The sequence below is a fragment of the Heptranchias perlo genome, chromosome 13, assembly GCF_035084215.1.
Source record: "Heptranchias perlo isolate sHepPer1 chromosome 13, sHepPer1.hap1, whole genome shotgun sequence".
In the NCBI taxonomy this organism is placed as follows: domain Eukaryota; kingdom Metazoa; phylum Chordata; class Chondrichthyes; order Hexanchiformes; family Hexanchidae; genus Heptranchias; species Heptranchias perlo.
The window spans coordinates 17,408,094-17,424,561 of record NC_090337.1 but is presented as its reverse complement, the minus strand read 5'-3'; the positions used below and the strand labels follow the sequence as shown (position 1 = coordinate 17,424,561).

Sequence of the window (16,468 nt, the reverse complement as noted above, 5' to 3'; positions counted from 1 at the left end):
AATTATGCAAACTGCCCTCATAATTTAGCCTTTTAAGCCCTGGTGGCCATATGTTTTTGTTCTGTAAATAGATTTTTCCTCCTTCCAGTTAACAAAGCCATTCCCCATACCCAGTACAATACAGTTAAATTGCTTTTATAGTGGCACAGTTTTAATTGGGATTCTAGGAGACCAGCACTCTTGGGCTAGCTCCTGATGTTTATGTTGTTAAATATGGCTCACTTATTCTGACAGCAAACTCGAAGACTCATTAAAAACTGGGTCTACGAGTCTGCTACTGGCATAAGGGAGTATATTGGGATCTGGCTCGCAGATGCCAGTCTCCTGGAGTCTGAATGAAAACCGTGCCATTATAACTGAAGGTATGTTGATTCTGAATGCAGTTTTGAGCTTAAATGGTGAAGCCACAGAGATGGCTAATGTGGGAACTTAAAAGGTCATACTAATGCACAGTACAGTGTCCTCCTCTATTGGGGTTAATACTCTTGGGTCTAAGGAGAGAGAATTTTACACTGTCCCTAATGTGTGCTATACCTCATCCTGAGAGTACTCAGTATTGACACATTGTGCTCATTACTGCAATTTGTTCCCAGCACTGACATTCTTCAATTTGATAAGCAATAACAAAGCACAGCAAACTAGAGTGGCACATGTGGAGTGCATTTAAGTACTACCACACTGTGCCTCAGAGTTGTGGGATATGGGCTTGCACAGTGAGTTCCTGAACTTAACTGTACCAGTGCAGTGTTTGTGCCAAACACTTATCACTAAGGAAGAAGCAGAAAATTAGACAACTGATCAACTTGGATAACATTACTTCAACCTGCTCTATTGCTTGAATTGTAGTTTGTGGCAATGGGAGACTTCAGGAGAAGCAGCAAAAATAAAACATACACGGCAGTCTCAGATTTGGAAATGCTTTTTACTCTCAACATGCATTCTTTATAAACATCAATATTAAGCAATTATTTTTTTTTTGGGGGGGGGGGGGGGGGGGGGAGGGTGAGGAAGTAGTTACTGCAAAGAAAAACCGTACTGCGCCTCAGTTACTTGTGAGTACTATACTGTGTACTATACTATGTTTAGAAAGATCAACACCTAGTGACAGCAAAAAGCTACTGCATAAACTGTCTCTGAAACCACTGCATGGATGGATTCATGGCTGCGTCATACAATTTTAATATTCAATCAGATCTTGAATCAAATTATTACACTTATGTGGGAAGCAGAATTATTCAGTCCCTATAAAATCAGGTTTTCAGCTCATGTCTTCAAAGAAAGAAGGAAGGCCAAAGAAAACACTGGAACTTTGCATTAAGGTGAGTGGCCTTGCAGGATAACAGTAAAAATACTTGCATTCTGCTGCTCTTATAGAAGAATTGCCTCTGCTGCAGAGGGTACCCAATCCCATCAATCTTATGAGCAATGAATTTTATCAGGCAAGTGACGATGCGACTGTCTCCCAATGGGAAATATGCTGGAAGCAGAGAGGATTGGAGCCATGGAAAAAACCAAAAGCACATTTTAAATTAAAATAGCTATGCAGTTTTAAAATCATTTAAAAATACATCCTTATATAATGCTGAATAACGTTTCTGTTGCGTCAACTATAAGTATGTATTTAAAGCTGTATTCTCCCAATTGCTCTTATATTTCAGAATAATTGATTAAAATAAACTCCTGAGAAAAATGAGTGCAGAAATATGATAATGTTTTATTCAGGCGATTGACTGATAAAATCTCTCTCATTTGGGCACCATTTGAGAAAGCCCAATTCAACCAGTCTGTAGATAGCAGCAAATTCAACAGAAGAAACATCTGAACTGAAGAGTAATGTCCTCCTCCACACAGGACCTTTTGGTTTCATGCATCATTCTCCCTATCTACCTACCAATTAAACAAGGATTTTTTTTTCAGGTGCACCCTTCCTGAGTAGTTAAAACCAATAACCCTTCAAATAAAGACACAAATCATGCTTCAATACTGCATTTTATAAAAATTACATGAATTGTACTACAATGTTTTTAACAGCTAATTCTAAATGCAGGAGTAGACTACATTTGCTACCACCTAACTGCAACATCATGACATTTTCATATGTGGGTTTAGCAGGGTGGGGGGGGGGGTTGCAACTTATCAAATTTAGGCTATACTTATAAAGTGTATAAAGGATGCTGAACGAGGGCATAAGTAAAACAGTGGGTGTTTAAAATCAACTGACATAATAGAAACTGAAGATTTAAATTCACCAGCCCCCCTCACCCATGCAAAAATGCAGAGAATCTTGTAACAGATTCCACCCTTTTATACCTATAAAGGTCTAGAAATTGTAGAATGAAATAATATTGCAACTCAAGTCTCATTATATAATTAGACTAACTGGTAACCTTAAGCAGGTTGCTGGAGTTTTGTGGCATATTTTAAGACACCTAGGATCTCTAATAGGGCAAAATTGAACTGGTGTGCTGTCGCTGGCTGCTCAATTCTTGTGCCATGATCCTCTTCAACCTTTGTTGCTTCTAGATGTACTGGACTGTTTAATTGTGTTTTTGTTCTTTGTTGTGTAAAGTTGAAAAATTAAAAAAACACAGTTTAAATGAAAATAAAGATTTTATGCAAACACAGTTTTCAGTTTGCTGATACCAAAATGAACCAAGAGTCTCAAGACTGAACACCTCTCATCATATCTGGTGAAAGTTTAATGAGTTTTTTTAAGTTATTGAAATGTTCAGACTCTAATGGTCAGCAAGTTTATCCAGTGACTAGATAGCCAAGCTGTACAGACCAAGAAAGTCCCAAGCTAGATCCTTGGCCGGTGATGACTTAGCTGATCTCGGCACATTTTTCATAAGGAGATCAGCAGAGGAAAGGAAATAATTTGTCAACTTTGATGAAAACCTTAATTTGTTTTATTATTAAGGCAACACATAACATGCCCCCTTCATTTGTCTGTAGGAGATAGATTTGAGCAAATCCCATTTTAAAGAAGAAGCTATTATCTAATAATGAGAAGATATTTTACTAAAATGTGCTTAAAATCTGCTAAAGCATTCTTAAGGTATTATGATGACATATTAGTGCTTGCATATAGTATCATAATGTAAATGTTTCATGTTTTTGAACAGAGCAGTGGACAGCGGCAGCATTTCATGCAAGAAACACAAAACTCAGAAGACCAAGTAGTACATCATTAATCTAGAGGTATTAAAGTTGTCTTTTTTAATTCCGGCTTTCAATTTTCAGCCACTCGATACAGCCCTGTTCTGGTTGCCATTCTGTCGGAAGTCTACCTTGAAGCCAGCAAAAGAAATTCAGGTATGAGAGGAGACGCAAGATCAGAGAGAAAACAGGAGGGTTAGAATGAAATCTGTAGCTTAGTGGAACAAACAAAGCTTCGAGGCTTAGTTACGATCCTGGTACCATCTTCCAAGAAAGCATTTCCTTGTACTTTGTATACTTCTGTATGGCATGTAGCCATATGTCTTGCTCATATCAGTGTACCTTTCTCACAGGATAGCTTTTCACAAAGGAGTATTGGGCCTGCTCTCCATTCTATCCTTAACACAATTCTCAACCCTGTGTTGATATCAATTTCAGTACTATCTTGAATTTAAAAATATTAATTTATTGATCAGATACATTGGCTTAAAAAATGAAAAGTTAGTTAAAAATAGGTAATTACTAAGCATTTCCAGCGTGTTCTGCAAAAATATGAACCTTAAATAATTAAATGATTGAAATGTCAAAATAGTTTAAAGCAATAAATCTGCTAGCAAATTAGTTGGATTATGATAAACTACTTGCAAATGTTTGAAAGAAGTTTTGTTGCCATCTGCTGGGGAAAAAATGAACTTCTACTTGTACCAATCATAAAACATTAAAGTGCTCCATTCAAAACAGAAATTAATGTTCTCAGTTCATTGTAATTTTAGCCATGTCACATTGAGATTGAACATGAATGGCAGATCTGATTGAATAGAAGTTGGCTTTATTGTGTCAGGATATGAAATTTGTAAGATTTCAACGTCCGATTCTCATACACAACAGCTGTTTCAGAGTTACCTCTGCAGGTAATTGCATGCCTCTATAAATCACTGTGACTTGACCCAACAGTAACCAAGGGAAAAAAAATATTAGATCATTGTGAACCTTTTCTGTCTGGGATTTGTAAGTGAAAACAGAGCCTACTCCTCTGGCACCTTCTCCTCCTTTGAGCATCTCACCTTGCTCCACCCCTCTCATCTCCTTTAAAATCCTCGTTCTCTACCGCCCACCCAAGTACCACGCCAAGTTTCTCCCTGAGATATCTTCACTGCTTTCCTCCCTCTTTCCTCTGCACTGAGCGACTTCTCATCCTTGGTGATTTCAACCACCATCTCAACTCATCATGCTCTCTCTTCTGAGTTCATTGCCCTCCTATTCTCCCTTAATCTCTCCCTCCATATAAACTCCCCTACCCATATTCACAGCCACCCCCTCGACCTTGCCATTTCACGCGGCCTCTCCACTCCCATCATGTCAATCACGGATAAGGCCATCTCTGATCACTTCCATGTACCTCCTCCACCCACAACCCCCTTCTAATCCCACTTCCTTCTGTGTCCACCCCTGTTAAAAAAAAACTCTCCCCCCAAGTCACTTACAACAGCACTTTCAAATTCCCAACTGTCTAGCCTTTAGCCCTCCATTCACCACAACATTTCTGCAGCTACCAATCTGCTCAATCACATGCTCACCTCCACCTTCAATGCCTTTGTCCCCTTAAAACCATTACTCTCTCTCACCCTGGTCGTTCCCCCTGGTACGGCCCTCATCGCCGCTCCCTTAAATCCAAGGGAACTTGAGCGTTTATGGCAGACAACTGGTTTGGCCATTCATCAGTGGATCTGACTGGACCACATAAAGCACTATCTGGTCCTGCTCTCCTCTGTCAAAACTGTTTACTATTTCAGGATCATCCTGGAATGCAAAGATAATTCCCGGCTTCTCTTCTCAACTACAAACAGAATTCTTAAACCCCTCACCCCTGCCTCTTCCATCCTCACCTCCAACAAGTGTGAGGGGCTCATGGAATTCTTTGTCACCAAGATTGAGACCATCCATTCAGCTGCCTCTGCCACTTCCCTCCCTTCCCCTAGCCCACCAAGCCAAACTTCCCTTACGGTTCCTCCCTGCCCTAGTCCTGAACTCGCATCTTTCTCTAGTTTCTCTCCCATCTCCTCTCATGCCCTCGTCAAGCTCATCTTGACCACGAGCTCCCTCTACCCTATTCCCATTAAACTGCTGACCACCCAACTTCCCTTCCTGGCCCCCGTTAGCTGATATTGTTAACAGTTCCCTCTCTTCAGGTACTGTCCCCTCCCCTTCAATTCTGCAGTCATAACGCCCCTCCTCAAAAAAAACACCCTTGACCCCTCTGACCTTGCAAACTACCACTCCATCTCCAATCTCCATTTCCTCTCCAAAATCCCTGAACGTATTGTCACCCCCCCACCCCCCAAACCGTGCCAATCTTTCCCGCAACTCGACGTTTGAATCCCTCCAATCAGGCTTCCGCCCCTGCCGCAGTAATGACACAGCCCTTATCAAAGTCACAAATGACATCCTCTGTGACTGTAACAGTGGTGAACTATCCCTCCTCATCCTTCTCGACCTGCCTGCAGCCTTTGACACGACTGACCACACCATCCTCTTCCAACGCCTCTCCTCTGTTGTCCACCTGGGTGGGACTGCCCTTGCCTGGTTCCATTCTTATCTATCCAGTCGTAGCCACAGAATCACATGCAATGGCCTCTTGTCCCGTCTACCGTTACCTCTGGAGTCCCCCAAGGATCTATCGTTGGCCCCCTCCTATTTCTCATCTACATGCCGCCCCTTGGCGACATCATCCAAAAACACAATGTCAGGTTCCACACGCGCGCTGACGACACCCAGCTCTACCTCACCCCCAGCTCTCTTGACACCTCCATTGTCTATGATCTGGCACACCGCTTGTCCGACATCCAGTACTGGAAAAGCAGAAATTTCCTCAAACTAAGTATTGGGAAGACTGAAGCAATTGTCTTCAGCCCTCATCACAAACTCCCTTTCCTAGCCACCGACTCCATCCCTCTCCCTGGCCACTGTCTTGAGACTGAACCAGACCGTTTGCAACCGTGGCGTTCTATTTGACCCTGAGATGAGCTTCCGACGACACATCTGCTCCATCACCAAGACCGCCTACTTCCACCTCCGTAACATTGCCCATCTCTGCCCCTGCCTCAGCTCATCTGCTGCTGAAATCCTCATCCATGCCTTTGTTACCTCTATTCCAATGTTCTCCTGGTCGGCCTCCCATCTTCCGCCCTCCATAAACTTGAGCATTCAAAGCTCTGCTGCCCGTATCCTAACTCGCACCAAGTCCCGTTCACCCATCAACCCTGTGCTCACTGACCTACATTGGCTCCCGGTCCGGCAACACCTCGATTTTAAAATTCTCATCCTTGTTTTCAAACCCCCCCATGGCCGCGCCCCTCCCTATCTCTGTAACCTCCTCCTGCTTTACAACCCTCCGAGATTTCTGCACTCCTCCAATTCTTGCCTTGTGCGCATCCTTGATTTTAATTACTCCACCATTGGCGGCCGTGCCTTCAGCTGCCTAGGACCTAAGCTCTGGAATTCCCTCCCTAAACCTCTCTCTCCCCCTTTAAGATGCTCCTTAAAACCTACCTCTTTGACCAGGTCAGCTGTCCTAATATCTCCTTACGTAGCTCAGTGCCAAATTTTGTTTGATAACGCTCCTATGAAGCGCCTTGGGACATTTTACTATTTTAAAGGCGCTATATAAATGCAAGTTGTTGTTATATTAACCTCCAGGGACATTGATTTTCAAACCAGGAACAAGAGACCCTGTCAATTCTACACATCCGTCATTACATTTCTATATTTTTCTGTATGTTTTTTAAACTTACTAGCACATTATTTCTATTGCTATAGATCAAAAAACATTCTCCACCATCCCACTGCCCATTTATGGCCACCTCCTGGCCCTAATGTGCTCTCTTCCATCTTTCCCAGCATCTTCCTCCCATATCCTCTTTCACTCCCCCACCCACTTTGATGTCACTCCCCAGCAGGTTCCAGGCACGAGTTATCCCTGAACGAGCCCACATCGTCCCTCGGTATTCTCCGCCACACCCATCATAGTACCCGTAGCTGGCCATTCCAGAGCAACACTCACAACTGCATCATCTCCCACGCCTCGGAACTATACCTGGGGGGGGCTAACCTCACTAATTGTCCCTCTTTCACTCCCCCCTTTCTCTGACCCTGCCAACAAATTATCATACACTGTCCTGCTCTGGATTGATCGTTCCCTTGTGAATAAGCCCCTTACCGTTCACTACTGAAATCTTGGCCTCGACAGAAACCTGACACACAAGCAGCGACTCCTTTCTCCCACTGAAGCTTTGCTACATGTTGCATCACATGCCCTGCCCAAACCACAACAATGTTGCTCTCATTGCCAAGTCCCACCTGGGTCTCTCCTTATATGACTGGCACCGACCGTTTCCCCCTTTGAGCACGTCACCCAATTCCATCTCTCACCTCGTTCAAAATTCTCATCCTCTAACACCCTCTCAAATCCAATTGCAACTTCCTCATCCTCCCCAGCTGTGACTGTGATGCAAATACCAATATTACAGTGACAAAACTACTCAAATTTTGATTGGCTTTATTGCTGTCATAGAAGAATACACTGCAAAAATAAACAATTAAAGATAATTATAATTGGATTTTTAAAAAAATAATTCTGCTGTTCCTTCTCCTTTCCAACCTTTTAATAATTTTTTTTTGGTGTCAAATATAATTTTTCTATACCCTATTTCTGTTTCAAAATTACTACTCATCTTATCTTACTACTTCTTCCTCCTCTTCCTCATTCCTACTATCAATTTTGTGAGAGCAACAACTATATAAAAAAAAAGTTCTGACCTGCTAAAAACAAGCTTCACAGGGTCAGATTATTTAGCCAGTCAAAAACCAAGAGTGATGAAATATCTTTGTTGTATTGTGAATATCATCAGGTTAATCTCGCACATCTTTTTACACACCAAAACAGGGTAAGTATAGTGATTTGGTGGCCCAAAGAGGAATGGTGTACCTGGGTAGTGATAGGATCCCTAGAGAAAACGGTATCCACAAAAAGTTAAACAAAATGTTTTTAGCTACACAGAAAAATGGGCTCACCCGGTACAGATTCTTAATTCATCTTTACAAGGTTCCTTTACTTGTCAACAAGAGGAACAGATCCAAAGTTCTATATTTCTGGGGTTGGAGTGAAAATTTTGATACAGCTTCTTGTCTAGTATGTTTATCCCCCTTGCTGCAAGATTGGAAATTTTCTCGCTCCATATTTTGAGTTATAAATTCCCTTGCTGAAGGCACCCCGGGTTCTGTCAATGTGCTCTGTGACCCATTAATGTGACTTAACTTGCTTCCATTCAGTCTTTTAGGGCTAGAATCTAGCTTCCATTTGGTATAATACGCCCTTCCCCCATAAAACTTGATCCAAGATCAGGAATTCAACTAGCGGAATAAAACAGGAGACAAATTCTCATTCTATTGGTATCTCAACACAGTCATCCTGCGTTGTGCATTACAGTCTTCAAGATCAACATTCCCGAAAGGAAAATGTAAAAGGGCAGTTCACTAGTGTCTCTCACTGACAATGCCGTATTATGTTCCAAACTTGTACTTGCAATACATGCAAGATTTGCACTGTTTCATAACTTAAAAAAAAATCATTATTTTATCATTATCCGGAAGACATAAGCCTATCTAACATGGAGCTCACTTTAAAACTGCTCCCAAGTCTCTGTTTGTTTGTGCCACTCTGGAGGGAAAAGTACCTAGATTTCACTTGGCATCTTCTAACAAATGTACTGACAAGATGAGATCTCACCATGTGGGCAATCACGAGATGTAGACCTACATCCTACTCGTTCACAGCATATTCGATTGGGATATCATAGCAACGTGAGTGATAAGATTCTTGCTTAGCAAAGTCTCTCTGCCTGTAGATTTTAAAATCCTGAATACTATTCTTCCTCTCTTTGTATGAGCATTTGAAACTGAAGCATGTACCAATCCACAGAACACATTCTTTTCTGGACTTTGAAAGATGATATATTTCAGTTGCCATGAACACATGAGCATATTACACTATATTCATCACTGGCTGATAGACAATGGAACTTAGTTATGAAACCACTGAAGGGTGAAGATGTACTGTACTCACCATTTGGGGTGCAACATTCACGTTTGCTAGGCCTAAGGTTTTGGGTAAGATCTTGGTTTGAGAGACGATGTTGGAAACTGATGCTGCAACCATGGATATACTACCTGAAAACAAACAAGCAAAACAAAAATACATTAGTCAATAATTCATGACTACGATGGATTCTTGACAGAATTGTTTTAATATCAAATCCATCTAGACTTCAACTTCTACAGACAACTTTTGATGTAGCTCCATCTGAGATAGGATTATACCCCAAGCTGAAATAAAATCAGAAAATGCTGGAAATACACTGTGGATTTAGACCCGTCTGTCGGTCTACACCCTAAAACAGTGACCTGCTTTCTCTCTTTAAAGATACTGATGAATGTAGGAGAAATTCCATAAGAATTGTCTTAAAAGTGTACTCAGAATGGAGTTAGTAGTCAAGACTGAATACAAGGAAAGGAAAGGGCTTATCCTAATTAAACCATAAAGACTTGTATAAACAAAGCATTCCTTCCCAGGGACAGAAAACAAGCCATCAAGGCCACAGGGAACCATAAAGTTGTTCTGCCTCATTTGAGCATGTGTGCAACTCCTTTGTTGATCTGAGAAGTTAGGGAGTAAAGGAATGGCCAGGCATGTGTGGTTGCCATTGCTTCATTTATTTGGAGGTCACCAATCTTACCAACAGGCCTATGTGAGGTGATTTGACACCAGAAGGGCATAACTCTTCTAACATGTGTGGCACTTGGATTGATCAATAGAATTGAGAGGTTTCTTTGGAAACTAAGGATATATGATAGTGTTTTTGACTCTAAACTTCAGTCTTCAGTCTCGGTCTTTAGTCCTCAGTTTAGTTCCAGCTCTTTTTAGAATTTCTTGCAGTAATCTTTGTAGTAGAAGGTTTAGTTCTGTGTCTAGTGTGTGTGGAAAGGTGTCTCTGTAAAATCGGAAAGTGCATCTCTGACAGAGAGCGAGAGAAAGATTATAGACACAGGCAGACACAAGTGTGTCACTTAGATGTACAAGTTTCCCTGAATTCAAGGGTGGTGAAATTTAAGCTAGCTACTCCAGATGCAGCTACCAGCTCAGGAATGGATAGCATCTCCACAGACGAAAGTTCATCACTTTCACTTCTCAGGAGGCTAACACCATCCGCCCAGAAGAAGGCGAGGCAATCAGTTCATCCACGCTAGCTCATATGGATGAAGTTGTATAAGTTATGGAAACAATGCAAACTACAAGCACATAGACTTTAATCTATTCCATAGACTGGCTATCTACTGCTGTTAACTTGTCAGTCATTTAAGGCGTCCAATCCTAAATTTATCTCACCAATTCTTAATATATATTAATGACTCAGACTTGGGTGTACAGGGCACAATTTCAAAATTTGCAGATGACACAAAACTTGGAAGTGTTGTGAACAGCGAAGAGGATAGTAATAGACTTCAAGAGGACACAGAGAGGCTGGTGGAATGGGCGGACACATGGCAGATGGAATTTAATGTGGAGATGCGCCAAGTGATACATTTTGGTAGGGGGAAGGAGGAGAGGAATTATAAACTAAAGGGTACAATTCTAAAGGGGGTGCAAGAGCAGAGAGATCTGGGGGTACATGTGCACAAGTCGTTGAAGGTGGCAGGGCAGGTTGAGAAAGCGGTTAAAAAGGCATACTGGATCCCAGGCTTTATAAATATAGAGGCATAGAGTACAAAAGCAAGGAAGTTATGATGAACCTTTATAAAACACTGGTTTGACCACAACTGGAGTAGTGTCCAATTCTGGGCACTGCACTTTAGGAAGGATGTGAAGGCCTTAGAGAGGGTGCAGAAAAGATTTACTAGAGTGGTTCCAGGGATGAAGGACTTCAGTTATGTAGATAGACTGGAGAAGCTGGGGTTGTTCTCCTTACAGCAGAGAAGGTTGAGAGGAAATTTGATAGAGGTATTCAAAATCATGAAGGGTCTCGACAGAGTAGATAGAGAGAAACTGATCCCATTGAAGGAAAGGTCAAGAACGAGAGGACATAGATTTACAATACTTGGCAAAAGAACCATGGGCGACATGAGGAAAAACATTTTTACACAGCGAGTGGTTATGATCTGGAAGACACTGTTTGAGGGGGTGGTGGAGGCAGGCTGAATCGTGACTTTCACGAGGGAATTGGACAAATACTTGAAGGGAAAAAATTTGCAGGGCTATGGGGAAAGGGCGGGGAAATGGGACTAACTGGATTGCTCTTGCAGAGAGCCAGCACGGGCTCGATGGGCCAAATGGCCTCCTTCTGTGCTGTCGCCATTCTATGAATTCATATCAATTTCAAACACTGATCTCTACTGTAAATTTATAATAATCAAGCAGTTAATGCTGAGTTACTGTGACATAACTGAACTGTCTTTGTTACCCCTTTTATTTATTTTTTCAATTTACTAATTATTTGTATATTCTATGTTTAAGTCTACACGGTGCTGACTATGATTCTACGGTTAATAAGCACGTGTTAGTTCACGACTGCTCTCTGACTTATTCGATAATTAGCAAGAGAGGTTTAATTCATTCGCTCACAGCTTGTGGTGGGAGGTTGGTACTGTAAATGCTAATATAAATCAAACTGCTTGATGTAAGACAGTTTGGCGAGTCAAATGTAGGTATCATTAACTCCAAGGCAGAAGTTGGGTGGTAAATCTCAACTGGTTCCTTGACATGGAGTTAAGTTGAAGGGCTCATCTGATGCCCTTGATGAATATTCTTGTCAGGGTACCTTTTCAGTGTTCTTACATGAACTTTTCTCAGCATTTTTTGGTTTTATTTAAGATTTCCAGCATTTATAGTTTTTTTTCTTTTTACTTATATCCACACTTTTAGTTTGGACAACATCAAAGCCCAGTTCACATTTTAATTTACACCTTTTCCCAGGTTTTAGTTTCTGTATTCCATGATAATCCTTTATAAATCACTGGTTAGACCTCAAATAGAGTATTGTGTCCTTTCCTGGGCACCACGATTTAGAAAGGATGCCAAGGCTTTGTAGAGGGTGCAGAGGCGATTTACCAGATTGGTACCAGGGATGAGGGAATTCAGTTATGTGGAGAGACTGGAGGAGCTCCTGACTCCCCAAAGCCTTTCCACCATCTACAAGGCACAAGTCTGGAGTGTGATGGAATACTCTCCACTTGCCTGGATGAGTGCAGCTTCAACAACACTCAAGAAGCTCGACACCATCCAGGACAAAGCAGCCCGCTTGATTGGCACCCCATCCACCACCCTAAACATTCACTCCCTTCACCACCGGCGCACCGTGGCTGCAGTGTGCACCATCCACAGGATGCACTGCAGCAACTCGCCAAGGTTTCTTTGACAGCACCTCCTAAACCCGCGACCTCTACCACCTAGAAGGACAAGGGCATCAGGCACATGGGAACAACACCACCTGCACGTTCCCCTCCCAAGTCACACCCCATCCCGACTTGGAAATGTATTGCCGTTCCTTCATCGTCGCTGGGTCAAAATCCTGGAACTCCCTTCCTAACAGCACTGTGGGAGAACCTTCACCACACGGACTACAGCGGTTCAAGGTGGCGGCTCACCACCATCTTCTCAATGGCAGTTAGGGATGGGCAATAAATGCTGGCCTCGCCAGTGATACCCACATCCTATGAACAAATTTTTTTTAAAAACTGGGACTGTTTTCCTTAAAACAAATAAGGTTAAGGGGTGATTCAATAGTGGTGTTCAAAATTATAAAGGGGTTTTAATACAGGGAAAAACTGTTCCCACTGGTAGGAGGGTCAGTAGCCAGTGGACACGGATTTGAGATAACTGGCAAAAAAGACGGGGGGAGATGAGAATTGTTTTTACTCAGCAAGTTGTTGTGATCTGGAATGTACTGCCTGAAAGGATGGTGGAAGCAGATTCAGTAGTGACTTCCAAAAGGGAATTCGATATATACTTACAAAGGAAAAAATTTCAGAGCAATGGGGAAAACAGCAGGTGAGTGGAACAAATTGGTGGCTCTTTCAAAGAGCCAGAATTGGCACGATGGGACAAATGGCCTCCTTCTGTGCTGTATGATTCTATACTGCCACACACTATTCCTTGGCTGAGAGAGCAGACATGAGTGACCTGTTCCAAAGCTTCTGTCACTTGATGGCACACTGCATCCCTGCAGCTGAACACACAGCATTTTAATTCTAATGAATGAGTAACTTCAAACCCAGAGGGGAAAATCCACACAGTAAGTCAAAAAGTTTGAGTAAAAGACCAGCAGAGTGGGAACAATTATCCAAGTAAGAGTTCAGTACACAAATGCATATAGCATAAAAAATAAAACAATTGAGTCAGAAGCACAAATTCAGCTTAACGGGTATGATGTAGTAACCGTTACAGACCTGGCTACAAGCTGGTCATGATTGGGAGCTAAATATTCTAGGGTATAGGATCTTGAGATAGGACAGGAAAACTGGGAAAGAAGGCAGAGTATCTATAATGATAAAAGACACATTTGCAATAGTACAAAGAAGGGATTTCAGTAAGGGTGATAAGGCAGTTGAAACACCATGGGTAGAGATAAGGAACAGCAAAGGATGCAAGACTCTGGTAGGAGTTGTCTACCGACCTGATAATAGTGATGTAGTGAGAGGATGTAAAAATGTGGGGATCGGGGAAGAATGTAGCAAAAGCAACGCGGATGTAATGAGAGATTTTGATTGTCACATTGAATGGGAGAAGCAGATCAGCTCAACTAGGAAAGGCAATGAATTTTTGGAATGTATTCGGGACAGTTTTCTTGAACAGTGTTTTAGAACTGACAAGGGAACAGGCCGCACTAGATTTAGTGATGAGTAACAAACCAGAATTAGTTAACAATCTGATGGTAAGGGAACATCGTGCAAATAATGACCATATGACTGAATTTGATATTAGGTTTGATAGAGAAGTGAGAGTTACAAAGGATTTAAATTTAAGTACGGCAAACATCAAAGGGATGAGAAATGAACTGACCAGTGTAAACTGGGATGAACTGTTAGGGAGACATCAGGTAACAACAGATTATCAGTGTAATATCAGTTGTGGGGAAGTTACTGGAATCTATCATCAGAGGCAGAATGACTGAGCACTTGGATCAGGATGAGCTGATCAAAGAGAGTCAGCATGGATTTTGAAGGCTGTGAATATTGGGTTAATTGAAATTTTAAAGATTGGGATCGACAGATTTTTGTTAGGCAAGGAGATCAAGGGATATGGTGCAAAGGCGGGTAAATGGAGTTGAGGGCAGATCATCCACGATCTAACTGAATGTCGGAACAAGCTTGAGGGGCTGAATGGCCTACTCCTGTCCCTACGTACTTTAATTTTCAGTTTTCCATCATCTTGGAAACCAATCACTACCATGTATCCTCTGCTAGTCGGAATGACACAATTATCCAGATCATGTAATTTTCAATGGCAAATAATCATCGAGTGGGGAAGGAAGACACAAATGATACAATTAAACACCAAAATTTTAAAGCACACAAATTCTAAGAGCCAAACGTCTAATGTTCACGGCATAACACTTAAACGATATGCCTGACAACTGACGCCAAACTTGTGACTTTCTGGTTGGGAGTTGAATGCTTATAAAAGCAGAGAAACCTGCCATTTTTCTTAATGGACTGGGTTAGTAAAGGCAGTGTTCAATTGTGCTTTGCAGTCAAGAAGATGCCAAGTTTGATTCCTGGTCAATGCTGAGTTAACTAATCTCAGCTGGGATGACAGCAAAGCACTAAACTTGACGTTAGCACCTCTGGACTATGGAGTGATAAATCAGCCAGGCTTCTTGCTCGTGTTCATTATCCAGTGAAATTCCACCCCCTTCCCTTGTTGTAAAGTATACATGCATGGGCCCTGATCAGGGCAGGATTAAGATTGGCCGCGATGCCCTTCCACGGTTGAGTATCTTAGCAGCATTCAGTGTCCAGGATTACACGAGTAATGGTCACTTGGGTGAGGTGCCCAGAGTCCATGGAACTGTGTCCCAGGATGAGTTAACATCCTCAGGGCATCAGGGATGAAAACCCAAGAGAAAAAAAAAGATTGTTTACTGTAGGTTTCTCCCAAAGCAAATCATAGTTGAGGAGCGATTGAGTAGAATGGCCCTATATTCTCTGGAGTTTAGAAGAGAGGTGATCTCATTAAACGTATAAAATTCTTAGAGGGCTTTACAGGGTAGATGCTGAGAGGCTGTTTCCCCTGGCTGGAGAGTCTAGAACTAGAGGTCTTAGTCTCAAGATAAGGGGTCGACCATTTAGGTGAGGAAAAATTTCTTTACTCAGAGGGTTGTGAATCTTTGGACTTCTCTACCCCAAAGGGCTGTAGATGCTCAGTCATTGAATATATTCAAGACTGAGATCGATAGATTTTTGGACTCTAAGGTAATCAAGGGGATCGGGCGGGAAAGTGGAATTGAGGTTGAAGATCAGCCATGATCTTACTGAATGGCGTAGCAGGCACGAGGGGCCATATGGCCTACTCCTGCTCCTATTTCTTATGTTCTTAAATTTGGTGGCCTATTGGATCCTTTCAGTTTGATACACTAGCTATGACATCTTGCCCGTTGTACAGAATTATGTGGATGCAAGCCTTCGGCTTACTGTAATGAAATGAACATACTTCAAAACTTAAAAAATTAAATATTACAGTGAGTACACATCATATTCACACCAGTGTATTTTGAAAGACAGGCAGCCTCATTCTAAGGATTTACTTAAATGGAAATCCTGTAAAATGCTCATATTCCTGTTCAATGTAAGAACCTGGATGTACTGTAAATGATCACAGCATGAGCACTCACATGCCTGCACACAGACACAACGCTCTGTTCACACAATCATCTTATAGATAATAAAGAAACAATGTTTCAGAAGGTGAGTAGGGATCCGTGCAATGCTTTCCCAATAAAATGTGAGAGCCATTGCCCTTTTTATATATATATATGTGAGGAGAAAGCAGCCTCAAGAGGCACCTAAAAAGCGTACGTATCTTCCTCTTTGTTCAAATTTATACGTTAGTGCACTGGGAGTTCCAGGAGCTCAACCCACTATCCTGTAAACTGATACTGTTGTCATGCCACTCGATAGAAATAGTTTTAAAAAATTGTAAACACTTGTGCAACTGTATCGCACCTCAAGGGTCAATATGACGCTTAGCTGAGGTTTCTGA

At 41.9% G+C, this 16,468-nt stretch overlaps 1 protein-coding gene across 8 annotated transcripts in view; it reads right to left on the bottom strand.

Moving 5' to 3' along the window:
• Positions 1-16,468, bottom strand: part of LOC137331328 (transcription factor Dp-2-like) — a 152,900-nt gene that overhangs the window by 44,186 nt on the left and 92,246 nt on the right. For all 8 annotated transcript variants that reach the window (XM_067995050.1, XM_067995051.1, XM_067995049.1 and 5 more), the window contains one exon: positions 9,281-9,384. In XM_067995050.1, coding sequence (XP_067851151.1) covers positions 9,281-9,384 — 104 coding nt within the window. The remainder of the gene's footprint in view (positions 1-9,280; positions 9,385-16,468) is intronic.